At 39.4% G+C, this 23884-nt stretch overlaps 1 protein-coding gene across 1 annotated transcript in view; it reads left to right on the forward strand.

The window, feature by feature from the left end:
• upb1 (ureidopropionase, beta) overlaps positions 1 to 23884 on the forward strand; it is a 32719-nt gene that overhangs the window by 3690 nt on the left and 5145 nt on the right. Inside the window, exons 2-9 of the mRNA XM_061907037.1 lie at positions 1636 to 1807; positions 1876 to 1963; positions 7547 to 7641; positions 13274 to 13432; positions 13523 to 13692; positions 17336 to 17417; positions 17562 to 17604; positions 22477 to 22631. Coding sequence (XP_061763021.1) covers positions 1636 to 1807; positions 1876 to 1963; positions 7547 to 7641; positions 13274 to 13432; positions 13523 to 13692; positions 17336 to 17417; positions 17562 to 17604; positions 22477 to 22631 — 964 coding nt within the window. The remainder of the gene's footprint in view (positions 1 to 1635; positions 1808 to 1875; positions 1964 to 7546; positions 7642 to 13273; positions 13433 to 13522; positions 13693 to 17335; positions 17418 to 17561; positions 17605 to 22476; positions 22632 to 23884) is intronic.

The following is a 23884-nucleotide window of genomic DNA, read 5'->3' on the forward strand; positions in this document are numbered from 1 at the left end:
ACACCGACCTCTATTTAATAATACAACTTGAACATTTGACAACCAAATAATAAAACAAGGTGACTCTGTAAAAAATCTGGGTATTATCTTCGACCCAACTCTCTCCTTTGAGGCACACATTAAAAGCGTTACTAAAACGGCCTTCTTTCATCTCCGTAATATCGCTAAAATTCGCTCCATTCTGTCCACTAAAGACGCTGAGATCATTATCCATGCGTTTGTTACGTCTCGTCTCGATTACTGTAACGTATTATTTTCGGGTCTCCCCATGTCTAGCATTAAAAGATTACAGTTGGTACAAAATGCGGCTGCTAGACTTTTGACAAGAACAAGAAAGTTTGATCATATTACGCCTGTACTGGCTCACCTGCACTGGCTTCCTGTGCACTTAAGATGTGACTTTAAGGTTTTACTACTTACGTATAAAATACTACACGGTCTAGCTCCAGCCTATCTTGCCGATTGTATTGTACCATATGTCCCGGCAAGAAATCTGCGTTCAAAAGACTCCGGCTTATTAGTGATTCCTAGAGCTCAAAAAAAGTCTGCGGGCTATAGAGCATTTTCCGTTCGGGCTCCAGTACTCTGGAATGCCCTCCCGGTAACAGTTCGAGATGCTACCTCAGTAGAAGCATTTAAGTCTCATCTTAAAACTCATCTGTATACTCTAGCCTTTAAATAGACCTCCTTTTTAGACCAGTTGATCTGCCGCTTCTTTTCTTTCTCCTATGTCCCCCCCTCCCTTGTGGAGGGGGTCCGGTCCGATTACCATGGATGAAGTACTGACTGTCCAGAGTCGAGACCCAGGATGGACCGCTCGTCGGGACCCAGGATGGACCGCTCGCCTGTATCGGTTGGGGACATCTCTACGCTGCTGATCCGCTTGAGATGGTTTCCTGTGGACGGGACTCTCACTGCTGTCTTGGAGCCACTATGGATTGAACTTTCACAGTATCATGTTAGACCCGCTCGACATCCATTGCTTTCGGTCCCCTAGAGGGGGGGGGTTGCCCACATCTGAGGTCCTCTCCAAGGTTTCTCATAGTCAGCATTGTCGCTGGCGTCCCACCGAATGTGAATTCTCCCTGCCCACTGGGTGTGAGTTTTCCTTGCCCTTTTGTGGGTTCTTCCGAGGATGTTGTAGTCGTAATGATTTGTGCAGTCCTTTGAGACATTTGTGATTTGGAGCTATATAAATAAACATTGATTGATGATTGATTGATTGATTAATCAAACTAATTAATCAGTAAATTATTTGATTGCTAAAATATTCGATAGCTGATATTATTCAATATTTGATACTTCAGGTTGATATGCATTGCAGCGACATCGGCCATGGGGCGGTTTAGCTCGGTTGGTAGAGTGGCCGTGCCAGCAACTTAAGGGTTGCAGGTTCGATTCCCGCTTCCGCCATCCTAGTCACTGCCGTTGTGTCCTTGGGCAAGACACTTTACCCACCTGCTTTAAGTGCCACCCACACTGGTTTAAATGTAACTTAGATATTGGGTGTCACTATGTAAAGCGCTTTGAGTCGCTTGAGAAAAAGCGCTATATAAATATAATTCACTTCACTCCGTCCGGTAGAAATGAATTTATAGCCATTCTTTTCTTACAGAATGTCTCTTCTGCCCACAGGAAATTGGACCTGCCACCAAGTGCATTTGAAGATGCATGCGAGTGGAACTTTGAGCTGAAGGGCTACGGCTTTGAAGCCGAACATGAACAACTGAGGTTGCCGAGAAAGATCCGAGTGGGACTCATTCAGCACAGAACGGTTCTGCCCACAGATTCGCCGATTATGGACCAGGTCAGAGAAAATCATCCCGGGGCTTTCACTTGAGTGAAATAAAACTCCTGCTGGTCGTTTCCTTACAGGTCAACGCCGTGCACAGCAGGGTTGGGGAAATAGTCCGAGTTGCAGCCATGTGTGGAGTCAACGTGGTCTGCTTCCAGGAGACCTGGAGTAAGTGGGAACATCACTTGGAACCGAACATGTACAAAACCAGTGAAGTAGTTGATTTTTATTATTAAAATGTTATATTTTTATCAGGGACCCTGCCTTCAAAACTAGGCTGCTACATTACTAATGATTAATGTAAATATAGCTGAAAAAAATAGTACAAAGCAATAGGACAGACCATCCCTGAACACCATGGAGTTCATGTAGGCATTATGATGCACTCACATTATTATATACACTATCACAGACAGAAAGTCTTCATTTAACATTATGTCCAGGAGACCTGGAGTAAGTGGGAACATGACTTGGAACCGAACATGTACAAAACCCAAAACCAGTGAAGTAGTCGATTTGTATTACTAAAATGTTATATTTTTATCAACATGTGATAGCAGGGACCCTGCCTTCAAAACTAGGCTGCTACATTACTAATGATTAATGTAAATATAGCTGAAAAAAAAAAGTACAAAGCAATAGGACAGACTATTCATCCCTGAACACCATGGAGTTCATGTAGGCGTTATGATGCACTCACATTATTATATACACTATCACAGACAGAAAGTCTTCATTTAACATTATGTCCAGGAGACCTGGAATAAGTGGGAACATGACTTGGGACTGAACATGTACAAAACCCAAAACCAGTGAAGTAGTTGATTTTTATTATTAAAATGTTAATTTTTATTAACATGTGATAGCAGGGACCCTGCCTTCAAAACTAGGCTGCTACATTACTAATGATTAATGTAAATATAGCTGAAAAAAATTGTACAAAGCAATAGGACAGACTATTCATCCCTGAACACCATGGAGTTCATGTAGGCATTATGATGCACTCACATTATTATATACACTATCACAGACAGAAAGTCTTCATTTAACATTATGTCCGGGAGACCTGGAGTAAGTGGGAACATGACTTGGAACTGAACATGTACAAAACCCAAAACCAGTGAAGTAGTTGATTTTTATTATTAAAATGTTATATTTTTATCAACATGTGATAGCAGGGACCCTGCCTTCAAAACTAGGCTGCTACATTACTAATGATTAATTTAAAAATAGCTGAAAGAAATAGTACAAAGCAATAGGACAGACTATTCATCCCTGAACACCATGGAGTTCATGTAGGCGATATGATGCACTCACATTATTATATACACTATCACAGACAGAAAGTCTTCATTTAACATTATGTCCAGGAGACCTGGAGTAAGTGGGAACATGACTTGGAACTGAACATGTACAAAACCCGAAACCAGTGAAGAAGTTGATTTTCATTATTAAAATGTTATATTTTTATCAACATGTCATAGCAGGGACCCTGCCTTCAAAACTAGGCTGCTACATTACTAATGATTAATGTAAATATAGCTGAAAAAAATAGTACAAAGCAATAGGACAGACCATCCCTGAACACCATGGAGTTCATGTAGGCATTATGATGCACTCACATTATTATATACACTATCACAGACAGAAAGTCTTCATTTAACATTATGTCCAGGAGACCTGGAATAAGTGGGAACATGACTTGGGACTGAACATGTACAAAACCCAAAACCAGTGAAGTAGTTGATTTTTATTATTAAAATGTTAATTTTTATTAACATGTGATAGCAGGGACCCTGCCTTCAAAACTAGGCTGCTACATTACTAATGATTAATGTAAATATAGCTGAAAAAAATTGTACAAAGCAATAGGACAGACTATTCATCCCTGAACACCATGGAGTTCATGTAGGCATTATGATGCACTCACATTATTATATACACTATCACAGACAGAAAGTCTTCATTTAACATTATGTCCGGGAGACCTGGAGTAAGTGGGAACATGACTTGGAACTGAACATGTACAAAACCCAAAACCAGTGAAGTAGTTGATTTTTATTATTAAAATGTTATATTTTTATCAACATGTGATAGCAGGGACCCTGCCTTCAAAACTAGGCTGCTACATTACTAATGATTAATTTAAAAATAGCTGAAAGAAATAGTACAAAGCAATAGGACAGACTATTCATCCCTGAACACCATGGAGTTCATGTAGGCGATATGATGCACTCACATTATTATATACACTATCACAGACAGAAAGTCTTCATTTAACATTATGTCCGGGAGACCTGGAGTAAGTGGGAACATGACTTGGAACTGAACATGTACAAAACCCAAAACCAGTGAAGTAGTTGATTTTTATTATTAAAATGTTATATTTTTATCAACATGTGATAGCAGGGACCCTGCCTTCAAAACTAGGCTGCTACATTACTAATGATTAATTTAAAAATAGCTGAAAGAAATAGTACAAAGCAATAGGACAGACTATTCATCCCTGAACACCATGGAGTTCATGTAGGCGATATGATGCACTCACATTATTATATACACTATCACAGACAGAAAGTCTTCATTTAACATTATGTCCAGGAGACCTGGAGTAAGTGGGAACATGACTTGGAACTGAACATGTACAAAACCCGAAACCAGTGAAGAAGTTGATTTTCATTATTAAAATGTTATATTTTTATCAACATGTCATAGCAGGGACCCTGCCTTCAAAACTAGGCTGCTACATTACTAATGATTAATGTAAATATAGCTGAAAAAAATAGTACAAAGCAATAGGACAGACCATCCCTGAACACCATGGAGTTCATGTAGGCATTATGATGCACTCACATTATTATATACACTATCACAGACAGAAAGTCTTCATTTAACACTATGTCCAGGAGACCTGGAGTAAGTGGGAACATGACTTGGAACCGAACATGTACAAAACCCAAAACCAGTGAAGTAGGTGATTTTTATTATTAAAATGTTATATTTTTATCAACATGTGATGGCAGGGACCCTGCCTTCAAAACTAGGCTGCTACATTACTAATGATTAATGTAAATACAGCTGAAGGCAATAGTACAAAGCAATAGGACAGACCATCCCTGAACACCATGGAGTTCATGTAGGCGTTATGATGCACTCACATTATTATATACACTATCACAGACAGAAAGTCTTCATTTAACATTATGTCCAGTAGACCTGGAATAAGTGGGAACACGACTTGTGACTGAACATGTACAAAACCCAAAACCGGTGAAGTAGTTGATTTTTATTATTAAAATGTTATATTTTTATCAACATGTGATAGCAGGGACCCTGCCTTCAAAACTAGGCTGCTAAATTACTAATGATTAATTTAAAAATAGCTGAAAGAAATAGTACAAAGCAATGGGACAGACTATTCATCCCTGAACACCATGGAGTTCATGTAGGCGATATGATGCACTCACATTATCATATACACTATCACAGACAGAAAGTCTTCATTTAACATTATGTCCTGTTTTGCTGCTTCAACACAGCTCAATCAACACAGAAAAAGGTCAAATGAAATAACAGACGGACAGAGCTTTGCGGTCCGTAACACACAAACACACACACCACAAAATAGCTAACGTTACGCTAAAAGCTAATTAGCCTTCACCTCAAGGACTGCGAGCGAGCTGAGCTGCCGTTTATGTTTCTAGAAGGTCAACAGGCTCATAGTGATGTTACTAGTAGTTGACTGGGAGGTGTTTATTATCATTTGGGGAGAGTCCGCCGCCTGATGCTTACCTCCTAAACACCTAGCTGTTCATCTCGACGCCGGAGCACTGACTCCATGCGCTCTGAATACGCACTGCTCATTGGCTGTTACCGCTCTGCGTGTAACCAATTAGATTGTTGTGTGGGTGGGACAAAGCTGGGTGTTGCAGAGACATACTGATAGAAACAGGCAGAACGAAGCGGAGCAGCTTGTTAAGACTTGTTAACAAGCTTAATCCACTATGGATTGGACTTTCACAATATCATGTTGGATCCGATCGAGGGGGGGTTGCCCACATGTGCGGTCCTCTCCAAGGTTTCTCATAGTCATCATTGTCGACGTCCCACTAGGGTGAGTTTTTCCTTGCCCTTATGTGGGCCCTACCGAGGATGTCGTTGTGGTTTGTGCAGCCCTTTGAGACACTTGTGATTTAGGGCTATATAAATAATCATTGATTGATTGATTGAAGTTGGCACATAGTCATTTGTAAATAAAAACAGAATACAATGATTTGTAAATCCTTTTCAACTTATATTTAACTGAATAGACTGCAAAGACAAGATATTTAATGTTCCAACTGAGAAACATATTTTTTCTGGCAAATAATCATTAACTTAGAATTTAATGGCAGCAACACATTGCAAACAAGTTGTCACAGGGGCAATTTTACCACTGTGTTACATGGCCTTTCCTTTTAACAACTCTTAGTAAACGTTTGGGAACTGAGGAGAAACATTTTTGAAGCTTTTCAGGTGTAATTATTTTCCATTCTTGCTTGATGTACAGTCGTTCCAGTCTCCGTTGTGGTATTTTAGACTTCAAAATGCGCCACGCATGTTCAATGGGAGACAGGTCTGGACTACAGGCAGGCCAGTCTAGTACCCGCACTCTTTTACTACGAAGCCACGCTGTTGTAACACATTGTTTGGCATTGTCTGGCTGAAATAAGCAGGGGCGTCCATGATAACACAACATATGTTGCTCCAAAACCTGTATGTACCTTTCAGCATTAATGGTGCCTTCACAGATGTGTAAGTTACCCATGTCTTGGGCACTAATACACCCCCATACCATCGCAGTTGCTGGTTTTTCAACTTTACGCCTAGAACAAGCCGGATGGTTCTTTTCCTCTTTGTTTCGGAGGACATGACGTCCACAGTTTCCAAAAACAATTTAAAAGTGGTCTTGTCAGACCACAGAACAATTTTACACTTTGCATCGGTCCATCTTAGAAGAGCTCGGGCCCAGTGAAGACAGTGGCGTTTCTGGGTGTTGTTGATAAATGGCTTTGGCTTCGCATAGTAGAGTTTTAACTTGCACTTACAGATGTAGCGACTAACCGTAATTACTGGCAGTGGTTTTCTGGAGTGTTTCTGTGCCCATGTGGTGATATCCTTTACACACTGATGTCGCTTTTTGATGCACTACCTGAGGGATCGAAAGTCACAGGCATTCAATGTTGGTTTTCAGATTCTCTGAACCTTTTGATGATATTACGGACCGTAGATGGTGAAATCTCTTGCAATAGCTCGTTGAGAAATGTTCTTAAACTGTTGGACAATTTGCTCTCGCATTTTTTGACAACGTGGGGACCCTCGCCCCATCCTTTCTTGTGAAAGACTGAGCATTTTTTGGGAAGATGTTTTTATACCCAATCGTGGCACCCACCTGTTCCCAATTAGCCCGTTCACCTGTGGGATGTTCCAAATAAGTGTTTGATGAGCACTCCTCAACTTTCTCAGTCTTTTTTGCCACCTGTACCTGCCTTTTTTTAAACATGTTGCGGTCAACAAATACCAAATGAGGTGATATTTGCAAAAAATAAAGTTTTCCAGTTAAGTATCTTGTCTTTGCAGTCTATTCAATTGAATATAAGTTGAAAAGGATTTGCAAATTTTGTTTTTATTTACCATTTTACACAACGTGACAACTTCACTGCTTTTGGGTTTTGTACGTTCATTTGACTTGCTGACTTCTGCCGTGCACAGCCATGCCGTTTGCTTTCTGCACCCGGGAGAAAGAACCGTGGACAGAGTTTGCCGAGTCTGCCGAGAAAGGAAATACTACACGCTTCTGCCAGCAGGTGATACACAAACATCTCACATATGTATTTGGATAAATATGTGATATATATCGCCTATATCGGGGGTCGGCGAGCCGCATGCTGCTCTTTAGCGCCGCCCTGGTGGCTCTCTGGAGCTTTTTCAAAAATGTATGAAAAATGGAAAAAGATGAAGGGAAAAAATATTTATGTTTTAATGTGGTTTTTGTAAGAGGACAAACATGACACAAACCTCCCTAATCGCTATAAAGCACACTGTTTACATTAAAGATGCTTCACTGAATCGAGTATTTGGCGAGCGCCGTTTTGTCCTACTAACTTTGGCGGTCCTTGAACTCCCCGTAGTTTGTTTACATCAGGGATCGGCAACCCAAAATGTTGAAAGAGCCCCATTGGACCAAAAATACAAAAACAAATCTGTCAGGAGCCGCAAAAAAAATTTAAAAGCCGTATCACATACAGATAGTGCAGGGGTAGGGAACCTATGGCTCTAGAGCCAGATGCGGCTCTTTTGAGGACTGCATCTGGCTCTTGGAAAAATCTTAGCTGACATTGCTTAACGCGATAATTATGAATCATTTCGCTGGTAATCACGGTGTTAAAAATAACGTGCAAAATACAAAACATTCTCATGCATTTAAATCCATCCATCCGTTTTGTACCGCACCTGTTCAAGAAGTCGCATTAATGGTAAGAAGTATTTTATGTCACGATTGGGGGGGGGTGTTTGTGAAGTGAATTATATTTATATAGCGCTTTTCTCAAGTTACTCAAAGCGCTTTACATAGTGAAACCAGATATCTAAGTTATATTTGAACCATTTTAAGGACCGACTGCTCATCAAAAATCCTCTATAAGACAGGTGTGTTCTGCTGTTTTTAGCATGTATAGCCGGTCAAATATTTTCCATATGACACGGGAGTTCTGTTGTTTTTAGGGATCTCCTGCAAGAACATAGCAAAAGATCATGTATACAACAGGAAGGACCCACTGTTTTTAAATATATACTGCTTGTCAAATATCCCCTGAATGTTATTAAAAACAGCAAAGATCCTGTATATGACAGGAAGGCCATGCTGTTTTTAAGGACAGACTGCTCATCAAAGATCCTTTGTAAGACAGGAGTGTTCTACTGTTTTAAGCATATATTGCTGGTGAAATAATATCTATATGATAAGGGAGCTCTGCTGTTTTTAAGGATCTACCGCAGAAACATAGTGAAAGATCCTGTGTATAACAGGAAGGAACTGTTGTTTTTAAAGATCTACTGCTTGTCAAAGATCCTCTATATTTCAGGAATACTTTGACAAACATTTTTGCAAATTGTTCCTAAAAACAGAAAATATCCTTTACATGCCAGGAACCCTTTGACACACATTTTTGCCAAGGTTCTTAAAACAGCAAAGACTCTTCATGTGACAGGAAAGCCCTGATGTGTTAAGGATCGACTGCTTGTCAAAAGTGTTCTGCTGTTTTAAGCATATATTGCTGGTGAAATATTGTCTACATGACAGGGGAGTTATGCCGTTTTTAGGGATCTACAGGGGGGAAAAATAGTAAAAGATCCTGTATATGAAAGGAAGGCCCTGCTGTTTTTAAGGAGCTACTGCTCGTCAAAGATCCTCTAAATGTCAGGAACACTTTGATAGACATTATTGCAAATTGTTCCTAGAAACGGAAAATATCCTTTATATGGCAGAGGCCCTGCTGTTTTCAAGAACGGACCGCTTGTCAAAGATCTTTTATAAGACAGGAGTGTTGTGCTGTTTTAAGCATATACATAGTAACACATCTTGTACATACCAGGTAGACGCTGCTGTTTTTAAGGATCTACTGCTCGTCACAGATCCTCTAAATGCCAGGAACACTTTGACGAGCATTTTTGCCAATTGTTCTTAAAAACAGCAAAGAGCCTTTATATGACAGTAAGGCCCTGCACTGTTCGTCAAAGATCCTTTATAAGACATAAGTGCTCTGCTGTTTTAAGCATATATTGTTGGTCAAATATATATATATATATATATATATATATATATATATATATATATATATATATATATATATATATATATATATATATATATATATATATATATATATATATGTGTAAAATAATAAGGGAGTTCTGCTGTTTTTAGGCATCTACTGCAGGAACAAAGCAAAAGATCCTGCATATAACAGGAATATAGTGCTGCTACTGCTCGTCAAAGATTCTCTAAATGACAGGAACACTTTGCAGAGCATGTTTTCAAATGGTTCTCAAAAACAGCAATGATCCTGTTTATGACAGGAAGGCCCTGCTGTTTTTAAGGATCTACTGCTCGTCAAAGATCCTCTAAATGCCAGGGACACTTTGACGAGCATTTTTGCAAATTGTTTGCAGCTTGCTGCGGGGTCGTTCTCCCAGGAAGGCGGACGGACTACTCGGGACATGGTATTTAGGTAAAAACATGATTTAATTTTAACTAAAAAAATATACAAACAAAAATTGCTCACAGCGGAGGCACAACTTGGGCTAAGGAACAAAGCTAACGCATAAACAGACTAAGAACATAAATCAAACAAAACTTACTTGGCATGGCATGAAGCACGAAACTATGGCAAGGCATGAAACAAGTCAGCACAGGGTGACTGACTGGCAAAGACGAGCTTAAATACCGCCTCTGATTAATGCTCGGGAAGCAGGTGAGCAGGCATTTTGTCCACCAGAGACAGGTGGACAAAATGAGAAACCAAGGAAACCAGACAAGGGAGTGGAAAAAAACAGGAACTTAAGGAGTCCAAAGGACAAACAGCACATGGCCAAACAAAAACATGATCAACAGACATGACATTTGATTTATTATTGGTTAGCTTCAGACTAACAATGTTATTAAAAAGAATAAGATACTTATTTTACTCTAAAAATGTTGGTCTTACTTAATAATGCACACATTTAGTTGTATTCAGTGTTAAAAAAATACGGAAATACATTTTGAAATATTTGGCTTTCATGGCTCTCTCAGCCAAAAAGTTTCCCGACCCCTGAGATAGTGTGTCATGAGATATAAATTGAAGAGGCTTAAAAGAAACTAAATGAGCTCAAATATAGCTACAAATGAGGCATAATGATGCAATGTGTACATATAGCTAACCTAAATATCATGTTAGCATCGATTAGCTTGCAGTCATGCAGTGACCAAATATGTCTGATTAGCACTCCACATAAGTCAATAACGTCAACAAAACTCACCTTTGTGCATTCACGCACAACGTTAAAAGTTTGGTGGACAAAATGAGACAGAAAAAGAAGTGGCATAAAACACGTCTTAGAAAGTCGGAGAAAAGTTGTACAAGTAAACAAACCACGGTGCGTTCCAGGACCGCCAAAATTATTAGGACAAAACGGCGCTCGCTAAATACTCGAATCAGTGAAGCATGTTTAATATAAACATTGTGTTTTATAACAATTAGGGAGGTTTGTGTCATGTTGAGGTGGGCGGGGCGGGCCGGGTTACGGGGTTAAAGGGGGAAGGAGTATATTTGAAGTGAATGAATTATATTTATATAGCGCTTTTCTCTAGTGACTCAAAGCGCTTTACATAGTAAAGCTTTACTAAGTTACATTTAAACCAGTGTGGGTGGCACTGGGAGCAGGTGGGTAAAGTGTCTTGCCCAAGGACATAACGGTATTGACTAGGATGGCGGAAGCGGGAATCAAACCTGCAACCCTCAAGTTGCTGGCACGGCCGCTCTACCAACCGAGCTAAACCGCCCCACTATTTATAGCTAGAAGTCACTGAAATTCAAGTATTTACTTTATATTTTATATTTTATATGTATATATATATATATATATATATATATATATTAGGGCTGGGCAACGATTAAAAATTTTAATCGAAGTTAATCGCACTATTTCTCTGATTAATCGCGATTAACTGCATTGTATACGCAAAACCCAATAATGAATTCAAAAGTAGTGTGTAGTGCACCTTTATTGGAATATTCTCCCACATGAACAAAAGCACCAAAACATTTGTTGTGCAAACACAATTTAAATCAGTCCTTGTTAAACAGTAGCAGTTAAATAGCATATTTTATGAAAATCAACTCAAAAAATGTAAATACAAACATTTAAGCTTATTGCCACTGCCAGGGTATTTAAGTTATCCTGTTTGTTATGGAAAATAAATATAATCTACATACAAATCTCTGAGCCACAATCATAACATCCGAACAGGCATTTTCTGAGGTAACAGCAGAAACATTTTTTTTTATCAGGGATCTTATGTTTAAAAAACCTATATTATAGGTAGTGGGCTGTTTTAGGGAATTTTTGATCAAATTATCCGTAGTAGCAATATTAATAATGTTGTGTTTATTATGCTTAGTGCACTTAAAATAATTATGACCATATCTAGGAATTGATATGATGGGAATTTTCCGATTGTTTGCTTGGTGCTTTGATAAACTGAACGCATCATATACATGGTACTATATTGTGATGTTATGAGCCAGGGAATAAAAGAACTACCCTACCCAGCATGCAACAGGAGTGACGAGCATGCGCGGTAGCCCGGTGTAGGTTGTGTCGCCATGACGGCATCTTGTATGTTGTGATATGCACGCTCTGAAAGTAAACGTTAAGAACTCAGCCAACACTCCTCGTCTGCATTATTCATAAATAGACAGACAACACATATACTCCGCTGCTTCACAGGCCGCTGGATGTAGCCGGCAAAGTATTCCCATGCTAGCTAGCCGGACTAGCAAGCACGCGTCATTCAGTCCAAAACGGCCCGATCTATCCACATTCAGAATTGTCTGGCGGTCGTAAGTGATCCCGGAGTGACCACGCTGTAAGCCAACCATGAAATTTGCAGAATTGTCCGGTATTTTTGCCAAATGTTCCATCTTTACCAAGAGCCCCGCGACGCCGGGCGACGCCATCATGTTAAGAAAATGCGTTAACAAAATAAAAGCATGTAAACAACATGCGCAAATGTGCGATAAAATAATTGTCGGCGTTAATAGATTGATGAGTTTAACTCATAATTAACGCATTAATTTGCCCACCCTTAATATATATATATATATATATATATATATACATATACATATACATATATATCATTATATAAGAAATACTTGAATTTCAGTACACACATATACATATATATATATATATATTTATATATTGACGATACTTTAAGGGTACCTGCGACATTTAAAATGACAACAACTAGTATTATTATTTATTATAATTAGTAGGAGTATTTTAAATAGGGCATACTAATAGTACAATTATAGTTAAGGTATTTAGAGTCATTCATTATAATATTATTAATAATAGGTAAATTTTTTGTTTTTAGCACCTCTGATTATTTCCATCATCTCTATTCTACTAACTTATATCCTTTTTTTTCCAACATAATCTAGTGATTTCCTTCAACATTATGCTTATTGTGTTGTATCAGCTATTTAAGAGGATCCTGCTACGTGAAGAACTACGTGCTGCGTGAGGTCGGGTTGTAACAGTTGTACTTTAACTGATACAAAAATTGATGAGTAACACAAATGGACCCGGACGAATGTTTGCTAATGCGTTACTTTTGTCGTTAAAAAAAAAACAAAAAACAAAACCCACCGACATTGTGATTATCTGGTTTAGCTTGCCAAAAAATACAACATGGTCATTGTGTCTCCCATCCTGGAGCGGGATGAGATACATGACACCTTGTGGAACACGGCAGTGGTGATATCAAACTCTGGAAACGTACTGGGAAAGACCAGGAAGAACCACATCCCCAGAGTTGGAGACTTCAATGAGGTCAGCACTCTAAGTCTTTTACGTGATGTGACGTGATCCCTGGCAGACAAAAAAGGCAAAAAGAATGTTCTCCTTTCCTTTTTCTCTCAGTCCACGTATTACATGGAAGGCGATACGGGCCACACGGTGTTCCACACACACTTTGGGAAGATAGCTGTCAATATCTGCTACGGGCGCCATCATCCTCTTAACTGGTTCATGTACAGTATGAATGGAGCCGAGGTCATCTTCAACCCGTCGGCGACTGTTGGAGCCCTGAGGTAATCTTTCCTTAGGCTGACCGTATTGTGAAATCCCAAAAAGAGGACACATATATGCATACTTGCCAACCTTGAGACCTACGATTTCGGGAGGTGCTTTGGTTGATATCACTACTTCAGTCATCAACAGAGAAATGGACATTGAAACCGTGTAGGTCTTACTTAGTAGGATATGTACAGCGAGCAGAGAACATGGTGAGTTCGGATAGCATAAGAACAAGTATATACATTAGAAATACATTTGATTATTTACATTAGGTTATTTACAATCCGGGGAGATGGGATGTGAATGGAGGAGGATATTATTAAAGGGTTGAAGTTGCCTGGAGATGTTGTGGTGCAGGTACAGTAGATGGCAGTATTGTCCTTGTTTAAGAGTTTCACAACATTGCTGTTTACGGCAGACAAACTGCTTTACGGTAGACGAAAAAGTGACTGCTGTTGTTGTGTGTTGTTACCGCCCTGGGAGGAGGTTAATGAAACTGCCTAACAATAAACCCGCATAAGAAACCAAGTACTCGCCCTCGATCATTCTACAGTTGTATGTGGGACGGCGTAGCGCAGTGGGAGAGTGGCTGTGCGCAACCCGAGCGTCCCTGGTTCAATTCCCACCTAGTACCAACCTCGTCACGTCCGTTGTGTCCTGAGCAAGACACTTCACCCTTGCTCCTGATGGGTGCTGGTTGGCGCCTTGCATGGCAGCTCCCTCCATCAGTGTGTGAATGTGTGTGTGAATGGGTAAATGTGGAAGTAGTGTCAAAGCGCTTTGAGTACCATGAAGGTAGAAAAGTGCTATACAAGTACAACCTGTTTATTATTAAAGGGTTGAAGTTGCCTGGAGATGTTGTGGTGCAGGTACAGTAGATGGCAGTATTGTCCTGTTTAAGAGTGTCACAACATTGCTGTTTACGGCAGACAAACTGCTTTACGGTAGACGAAAAAGTGACTGCTGTTGTTGTGTGTTGTTACCGCCCTGGGAGGATGTTAATGAAACTGCCTAACAATAAACCCACATAAGAAACCAAGAACTCGCCCTCGATCATTTTACAGTTATAACGTCATTGGGCAGACACGCTGTTTATATCGTGGGAAAGCGGACGTGAAAACAGGCTGTGCTCACTCAGGTCCGCATGGAGCTGGAGGGGGTGTGGCCCGGGAGGTTTTCGGGTGAGGCACTGAATTTCGTGAGTCTCCCGGAAAATCCGTGAGGGTTGGCAAGTATGCATATATGCGTGCCAAGGCCGGGACTAGGTTAAAATTTGCCAATGATACTTGAAGTTGTTTTATAAATAATATATTTATTTAAATAAAGCCTTTTTTCTCCTCTGTTGACAGCAGTGTTGGCGCTAGGAATTTTCAAAATGGGGTCCCAGGAACCCCATCAAGTCATAAAAATGGGGCCCCACAATACATTTTTTGGGGTGCCACTTTTTTGTTAGCGTTTTGAGAAAAAAAAAAAGATAAACGTATGCATTATCCTGTTATATCTCACATTCTATATCGTGTTTTGGGAAAAGGTTGTCATAAACCAGGGGTCACCAAGGCGGTGCCCGCGGGCACCAGGTCGCCCGTAAGGACCAAATGAGTCGCCCGCTGGCCTGTTCTAAAAATAGCTCAAATAGCAGCACTTACCAGTGAACTGCCTCTATTTTTTAAATTGTATTTATTTACTAGCAAGCTGGTCTCGCTTTGCTCGACATTTTACTTCTAAGAGAAACAAAACTCAAATAGAATTTGAAAATCCAAGAAACTATTTTAAAGACTTGGTCTTCAGTTGTTTAAATAAATTCTTTTTTTTTTTACTTTGCTTCTTACTACTTTCAGAAAGACAATTTTAGAGAAAAAAATACAACCATAAAAATGTTTTTAGGATTTTCAAACACATATACCTTTTTACCATTTAAATTCCTTCCTCTTCTTTCCTGACAATTTAAATCCATGTTCAAGTATTTTTTTTAATTATTGTAAAGAATAATGAATACATTTTAATTTAATTCTTCATTTTAGCTTCTGTTTTTTTCGACGAAGAATATTTGTGAAATATTTCTTCAAACTTCCATCCATCCATCCATTTTCTACCGCGTATTCCCTTTCGGGGTCGCGGGGGGCGCTGGCGCCTATCTCAGCTACAATCGGGCGGAAGGCAGGGTACACCCTGGACAAGTCGCCACCTCATCGCAGGGCCAACTTATTATGATTAAAATTAAAAAAAAATATTCTGGCAAATCTAGAAAATCTGTAGAATCAAATTTAAATCTTATTTCAAAGTCTTCTGAATTTCTTTTAAAATTTTTGTTCAGGAAAATCTAGAAGAAGATTGGATTTTAAACTATTTAAAACATGTCATCAAAATTCTAAAATTAATCTTAATCAGGAAAAATTACTAATGATGTTCAATAAATTATTTTTTAAATTTTTTCAAAGAGATTCGAATTAGCTAGTATTTCTCTTCATTTTTTTCAGTTGAATTTTGAATTTTAAAGAGTCGAAATTGAAGATAAACTATGTTTTAAAATTTTATTTTAATTTTTTTTCGTATTTTCTCCTCTTTTAAACCGTTCAATTAAGTGTTTTTTTTCATAATTTATTCTCTACAAAAAACCTTCCGTAAAAGGAAAAAAAATGTACGACGGAATGACAGACAGAAATACCCTTTATATATATATATATAGATATATAATATTCATTAAAGGTAAATTGAGCAAATTGGCTATTTCTGGCAGTTTATTTAAGTGTGTATCAAAAACAAGCAAACCGGGTGTCTTGTCTGTCTCTCCACTCCCTAACGTGGACCCCGACTTAAACAAGTTGAAAAACTTATTCGGGTGTTACCATTTAGTTGTCAATTATATGGAATATGTACTGTACTGTGCAATTTACTAATAAAAGTTTCAATCAATCAAAAAATCCCTCCCTCTCTCTGCCCCTCCCTCACAAATGCTGCTGCGTCCGCACATCTTCACAATTTGTTTAGTTTTTAACCCCTTCCTAACCCTGAAGGTACATTGAAAATACACGCAGCCCTAACTCAAAACGCCGGACATTTGAGGCGTTTAAGAAACTCCGCCCGGACAGCCCCGCAAAAGAGGACATGGTCGTATGATCAGTCTACTTTACTGCCATCAAGGAACACAAAGATACTACAAAGTACTAACAAGAAAAAAAAACATTCAAATACGACTCAGACTTTATTTCTTTAAAAGAAACCTATAGAGATTTTCTTCTTTCCTGACTTATAAATGTTGTCACAATCTTAAATACTGGCGTCGAATAATGCCAAAATATCAATGCGCTGATAAAACATTTATTTATTCGGTCTGTGGTTCGTAAATCTCAAACTTCGTACAATCGAGGTTTGAACTCGTCTGTATTTTTTAGTATATGCTCTCTGCCAGGCTGCTCCCCTCTGCTCTGATCTCCAGTCCCGCCTGCTCTGATGTCTATGAAATAAATACTGTAGTGTTTCTGACATTTTACACGGGACTGTTTTGGTACCCATTTAAAAATGTGGACGAGACAGCTCCAACCTAAACTCGTTGTATCTAAAAACATCAGCAATGTTGCACTTGATCAATGCCAGTGGTTCGGTCTTCTTAGTTCTCTTGTGTCTTAGTGTGCTAGTAATGCTACGTCCTTTCTGCAGTGAGCCCATGTGGCCTATTGAGGCCAGGAATGCCGCCATCGCTAACCATTGCTTCACCTGTGCAATCAATCGAGTCGGGACGGTAAGTCACAACGACTCAAAATACGATCGAGGCTTTAACCTATCTCAACAAGCTAATGATGAGAGAAAATAAGTCACTATCATAATCATCTATATTCATACTATTTGTATGAATAAAGTCAATAACACACTTTTTTTCAAGCAGGAACACTTCAAAAGTGAGTTTACGTCTGGAGATGGAAAAAAAGGTAGGATATTGAGAGCATTTTAAAGATTGAAATCAGTTACTTCCTATAGTTATAATAAAACCTCTAAAGCAGGGGTGTCGAACTCAAATACAGAGTGGGCCAAAATTTAAAACTGAACAAAGCCACGGGCCAAAGTTGAACAAATTAACCTTTTAATAAGGACCCAAACAAGTTTTGCATTAAATATTGAACAAGCAAGGCTTATATAACTTTATAGTGACATGTAAAATCGAGTTTTAAATAATAATATTAATAATAAAAAAATATCAATGGCATATCAAATAAAATTTAAATAAAAATGGAATGCCTCTTTTCTATTTGCAGCCCTCTGAGGTAAATATCAAAATAAACTTTTTCCACAGGCTAATAATAAATTTGCAAATAATAATTAATCAAACATTCAAGCCTTGAAGTATCAAGAGAAAGTGCATGAGTAAAACATTAATTATTGCTTTGGGGGGCTATATTGTAGCGTCCCGGAAGAGTTAGTGCTGCAAGGGGTCCTGGGTATTTGTTCTGTTGTGTTTATGTTGTGTTACGGTGCAGATGTTCTCCCGAAATGTGTTTGTTATTCTTGTTTGGTGTGGGTTCACAGTGTGGTGCATATTTGTAAGATTGATAAAGTTGTTTATACGGCCACCCTCAGTGTGACCTTTATGGCTGTTGAACAAGTATGCGTTGCATTCACTTGTGCGCGCGTGTGTGTCTAAAAGTCGCATACATTATTTCTATGTAGGAAAAGCGGACGTGACGACAGGTTGTTGAGGACGCTAAAGACAGTGCCGTTAATGCACACCCCCAATATTGTCGTCCGGGTAGAAATGGGGAGAAATTCGGGAGAATGTTTACCCCGGGAGATTTTCGGGAGGGGCACTGAAATTTGGGAGTCCGGGAAAATTGGGAGGGTTGGCATGTCTGAGTATTAGTGGTGAATGCGGTGTTACAGCGGCACTGCCGCTGTATAAAACCGGCGGGGCAGCTCTAATGTTAATTTCATACTGCCTCAAGGGCCAAATGAAATTACACGGCGGGCCAGAGTTTGACACCCATGCTCTAAAGGCTTAGTTGGCCACATACGTGGACAGCACCCTTAAGCTCTTTTTTCCAAAATTGTGTACACTACTTAACTGGGGTCTTATGGCCACTTATGTGGACATTTATACTGCCATCTGGTGGTGTCAGAAGAGTATAACATACAAATGAATTTGAAAAAAAAACAATTAGCATGTCACTAAACATGAAGTACACGTTTGTGTACTTATGGACTGAGTACATCATATCAAAAGATGATTCTTAGTTTTTATTCTAATTAGGGTCCAATAAGCCCAAATAGCAAAGAGAAATAAAAAAAGCAAGTAAACAAATAGGGCCTTAAGGGGATAATATTATTAAGGCTGTTGGGCAAATCCAAACTTTCGAACATCTCTGTAGCATTTTCCTAAAAACGGCAGAGCACTCTTGTCCTAAAGAGGATCTTTGACTAGCGTTTTTTGAAATTTTGCTGCAGTATATGCAGGTCCAATCAAATTGTGAATCAGGCTGTCCAAACTATGGTTGTACAGTATACCGGTACTAGTATAGTAGCGCGGTAGTAATGAATCAAAAATGGTACTATACTCTGTTTCAAAAGTAGCGGTTTCCAATTATTATTATTATTATTATTTTTGACGGGCAGGACAGCTTGTCGTCACGTCGTGACATTGCTAGTTTTGCGAGCAGAGGAGCATGTTCGGCAGGTCACACACACGGAGTACTTACAAGTAGACACAGTGTATTGATAGAAAAGGGAGAACACACGCACTTTGGCCTAAAAACTAACAATAAAGGTGAAGTTATAACACTGATATGCTCCCAGGAAGACGTGCTTTAAGAAATGGCTAGCGAGCTAGCAGCGAACATCCATTTGCAGTCTGCAGTGTTTTAGCTACATCTATATCACTAATCCTCATCTCCATGGCGACAAATAAAGTAAGTTTCTTACAAGTATCATCCCTGCAGGACAAGTAATAGCTAAACATGCTTCACTACACACCGTAGGAGGATACAACAGCTCACCGGCACACCTGAATGTAAACAAATGCCAAGGGTGGATCTACACCTGACATCCACTGTAATGATACCAAGTACAAAAGGGTATCTAGTCAATGCCGCTATGATTACATCAATATTTTTTATCGTCACAAAATCTTTTTTTCCTTTTAAAAAAATCTATATTATGTTTATAAACTCAGGAAATACGTCCCTGGACACATGAGGACTTTGAATATGACCAATGTATGATCCTGTAACTACTTGGTATCAGATCGATACCTGACTTTTTGGTATCATCCAAAACTAATGTAAAGTATCAAACAAGAGAAGAATAAGTGATTATTACATTTTAACAGAAGTGTTGGTAGAGCATGTTAAAAGAGAAAAATAAGCAGATATTAACAGTAAAATAACAAGTAAATTAATAATACATTTTTACAGTGTCCTTTATAATGTTGACAAAATAAAATAATGATAAATGGTAAATAAATGTAAATGGGTTGTACTTGTATAGTGTTTTTTTACTTTCAAGGTACTCAAAGCGCTGACACTATTTACACATTCACACACTGATGGAGGGAGCTGTCATGCAAGGCGCTAACCAGCACCCATCAGGAGCAAGGGTGAAGTGTCTTGCTCAGGACACAACGGACGTGACGAGGTTGGTACTAGGTGGGGATTGAACCAGGGACCCCCGGGTTGCGCACGGCCACTCTCCCAACTACGCCACGCCGTCCCTCGCCGTACTATTTTTTTCAGCTGTAGTTACATGAATCATTAGTAATGTAGCAGCCTAATTTTGAATGGCAGGGTCCCTGCTGTCACATTTTTATAACATTTACATAATAAAAATCAACTACAGGCTTTCCAAATGCTGTGATAAATTAAGCATGATGAGTTGACTTGAAACTGTTTAATGTTGCAATTTTATATGTAGAAGAAAAGTTTTGTCATTTTATTTCATCAAAGCAACAACTTGAGGCAGTTTAATGTTGATTAGCGTGGGCAGAATTTTTATAGTGTTCCCAATGTTAAAATGATAAAGCCATTGTTTACAAATTTGATAAATAAATAACCAAAAAATTTATATTTTGTTGTTTTCTTACTGTACAGAAAATGAACCGAACTGTGACCTCTAAACTGAGGTACATACCGAACCGAAATTTTTGTGTACCGTTACACTCCTAATATATATATATATATTAGGTCAGAAAAAATCAATCAATCAATATTTATTTATATAGCCCTAAATCACAAATGTCTCACAATATGTTTCTGCATACGTCAGCAGACTAATTAGGAGCCTTTGTTTGTTTACTTACTACTAAAAGACAAGTTGTCTAGTATGTTCACTATTTTATCTAAGGACTAAATTGTTTTTCAATTGCAAAAAGAAACACACGTTTAATGTACCATCGCTTATCCGAGGTCAGGTCGCGGGGGCAACAGCCTAAGCAGGGAAACCCAGACTTCCCTCTCCCAGGCCACTTCGTCTAGCTCTTCCCGGGGGATCCCGAGGCGTTCCCAGGCCAGCCGGGAGACATAGCCCCCGTGGCCTCCTACCAGCTGGACGTGCCCTAAACACCTCCCTAGGGAGGCGTTCGGGTGGCATCCTGACCAGATGCCCGAACCACCTCATCTGGCTCCTTTCGATGTGGAGGAGCAGCGGCTTTACTTTGAGTTCCTCCCGGGTGGCAGAGCTTCTCACCCTATCACTGGCGGAGGAAACTTATTTTGGCTGCTTGTACCCGTGATCTTATCCTTTCGGTCATGACCCAAAGCTCATGACCATAGGTGAGGATGGGAACGTAGATCGACCGGTAAATTGAGAGCTTTGCCTTCCGGCTCAGCTCCTTCTTCACCACAACGGATCGGTACAACGTCCGCATTACTGAAGACGCCGCACCGATCCGCCTGTCGATCTCACGATCCACTCTTCCTCCACTCGTGAACAAGACTCCTAGGTACTTGAACTCCTCCACTTGGGGCAGGGTCTCCTCCCCAACCCGGAGATGGCACTCCACCCTTTTCCGGGCGAGAACCATGGACTCGGACTTGGAGGTGCTGATTCTCATTCCGGTCGCTTCACATTCGACTGCAAACCGATCCAGTTTAATGTACCCTAAGATCTTTTTTCAAAATAAAGGCAATGATGCCATTTTTTGTGGTGCCCTTCATTTAGAAAAGTATCAAAACACATTTTGGTACCGGTACCAAAATATTGGTATCGGGATAACCCTAGTCCAAACTTTGAAACAGCCATATGATGTACAGAACTATTAAAGGATGAGGGAGGTATTAAGATCAATGGTTCTCAAACATTTTTCACCAAATACCACTTCGAAAAAACTTGTCCCTCCAAGTACCACCAAAATGACCAATATTAAAATACAGTAGTAGCGTAGTAGGCCCTCCAAGTATTATTAAAACAAGGCAGTCTTATTTTAACAAGTATATTTAATTTGTTTTTGCACTGCAACAGTACACACAGTTTGAACAGTAACACTGTGTTTGAATATTTAATTGGGGGATTATTTGGTGTACCACTAGATGGAGCCTGCGTACCACAGTTTAAGAATCCTTGATTTAGTTTTTCGATTATTTTTAAGGGAAGGGGGTAATTTGATATGTAATAAATTGTATTTCTGGCAAATATATATGTCAAAAACTCAATAAACAAATGTTTTTTTTTAAAGAATTACTGATCTAGATACATTTAAAGATGCTAACACACATCCAATCTCAGTCAATATTTGTTATATGGACATCTTAGCACCACTATAGCAGATTCTGTACGGTTGCACTTAACAACAATCGTAACCCATGTTGGAATGTTTACAGCTCACCATGACTTTGGACACTTCTATGGATCCAGCTATGTGGCAGCTCCTGATGGCAGCCGCACACCAGGACTCTCTCGGATCCGCGATGGGTTGCTGGTAGTAGAAATGGATCTCAACCTGAACCGTCAAATCAGCGACAAATGGAGCTTTAAGGTAAACAAACTCAAGCAGATGATTAAACATATTGATTCCTACTTTTAATACATTTGTGCTTAAAGCAATATTGTGAGAGTTTTACCACAAACCAAATGGGACACTTTGGCCATATTTTACCCCCTAAAATAGTACTTATAATGTCCCGTATACAGGACTGCCTCAGAAAATTTGAATATTGTGATGAAGTCCTTTATTTTCTGTAATGCAACTAAAAACATGAAAATGTCATACATTCTGGATTCAGTACACATCAAATGAAATATTGCAAGCCTTTTATTATTTTAATATTGCCGATTATGGCATACAGCTTAAGAAAACTCAAAAATCAAAACAATCAAAAACTAAATCAAACATTTGAAAATGTCAATTAATGCACTCAGTACTTGGTTGTGAATCCTTTTGCACGGATTACTGCATCAATGTGGCGTGGCATGGAAGCAATCAGTCTGTGGCATTGCTGAAATGGATGCACAGGATGCTTCAATAGCGGCCTTCAGCTCATTTGCATTATTGGGTCTGGTGTCTTTCAGCTTATTCTTCACAATACCCCACAAATTCTCCATAGGGTTCAGGTCAGGGGATTTGGCAGGCCAATTGAGGACAGTAATGCCATGGTCAGTACGCCAGTTACTGGTGGTTTTGGCACTGTGGGCTGGTGCCAGATTATGTTGGAAAATGAAATCATCATCCTCATAGAGCTTTTCAACAGATACATCTACAATAGCCGTATTCCAATGGTGAAGTCACCCCTGAACTCAAGACAACGGAAGAAGCGTCTGACTTAAGCTATGGAAAAGAAGCACTGGACAGTTGCAGAGTGGTCCAGAGTCTTGTTTTCAGACAAAAGCAAGTTTTGTATTTCATTTGGAAGTCAAGGCGCTAGAGTCTGGAGGAAGGCAGGAGAGAAGCAAAATCCAAGTTGCTTGAAATCCAGAGTGAATTTCCCACAGTCAGCAATGGATTGGGGAGCCATGCCAGCTGCTGGTGTTGGTCCACTTTGTTTCATCAAGTCCAGAGTTAATGCAGCTGTGTACTAAGAGATTTTAGAGCACCACATGCTTCCATTTGTTGAAAAGCTCTATGGAGATGATGATTTCATTTTCTAGCATGATCTGGCACCTGCCCACGGTGCCAAAACCACCAGTAACTGGTGTACTGATCATGGCATTACTGTCCTCGATTGGCCTGCCAACTCCCCTGACCTGAACCCCATAGAGAATTTGTGGGGTATTGTGAAGAAAAAGCTGAAA

This window comes from Nerophis ophidion, linkage group LG07 (genome assembly GCF_033978795.1).
Source record: "Nerophis ophidion isolate RoL-2023_Sa linkage group LG07, RoL_Noph_v1.0, whole genome shotgun sequence".
Lineage (NCBI taxonomy): Eukaryota > Metazoa > Chordata > Actinopteri > Syngnathiformes > Syngnathidae > Nerophis > Nerophis ophidion.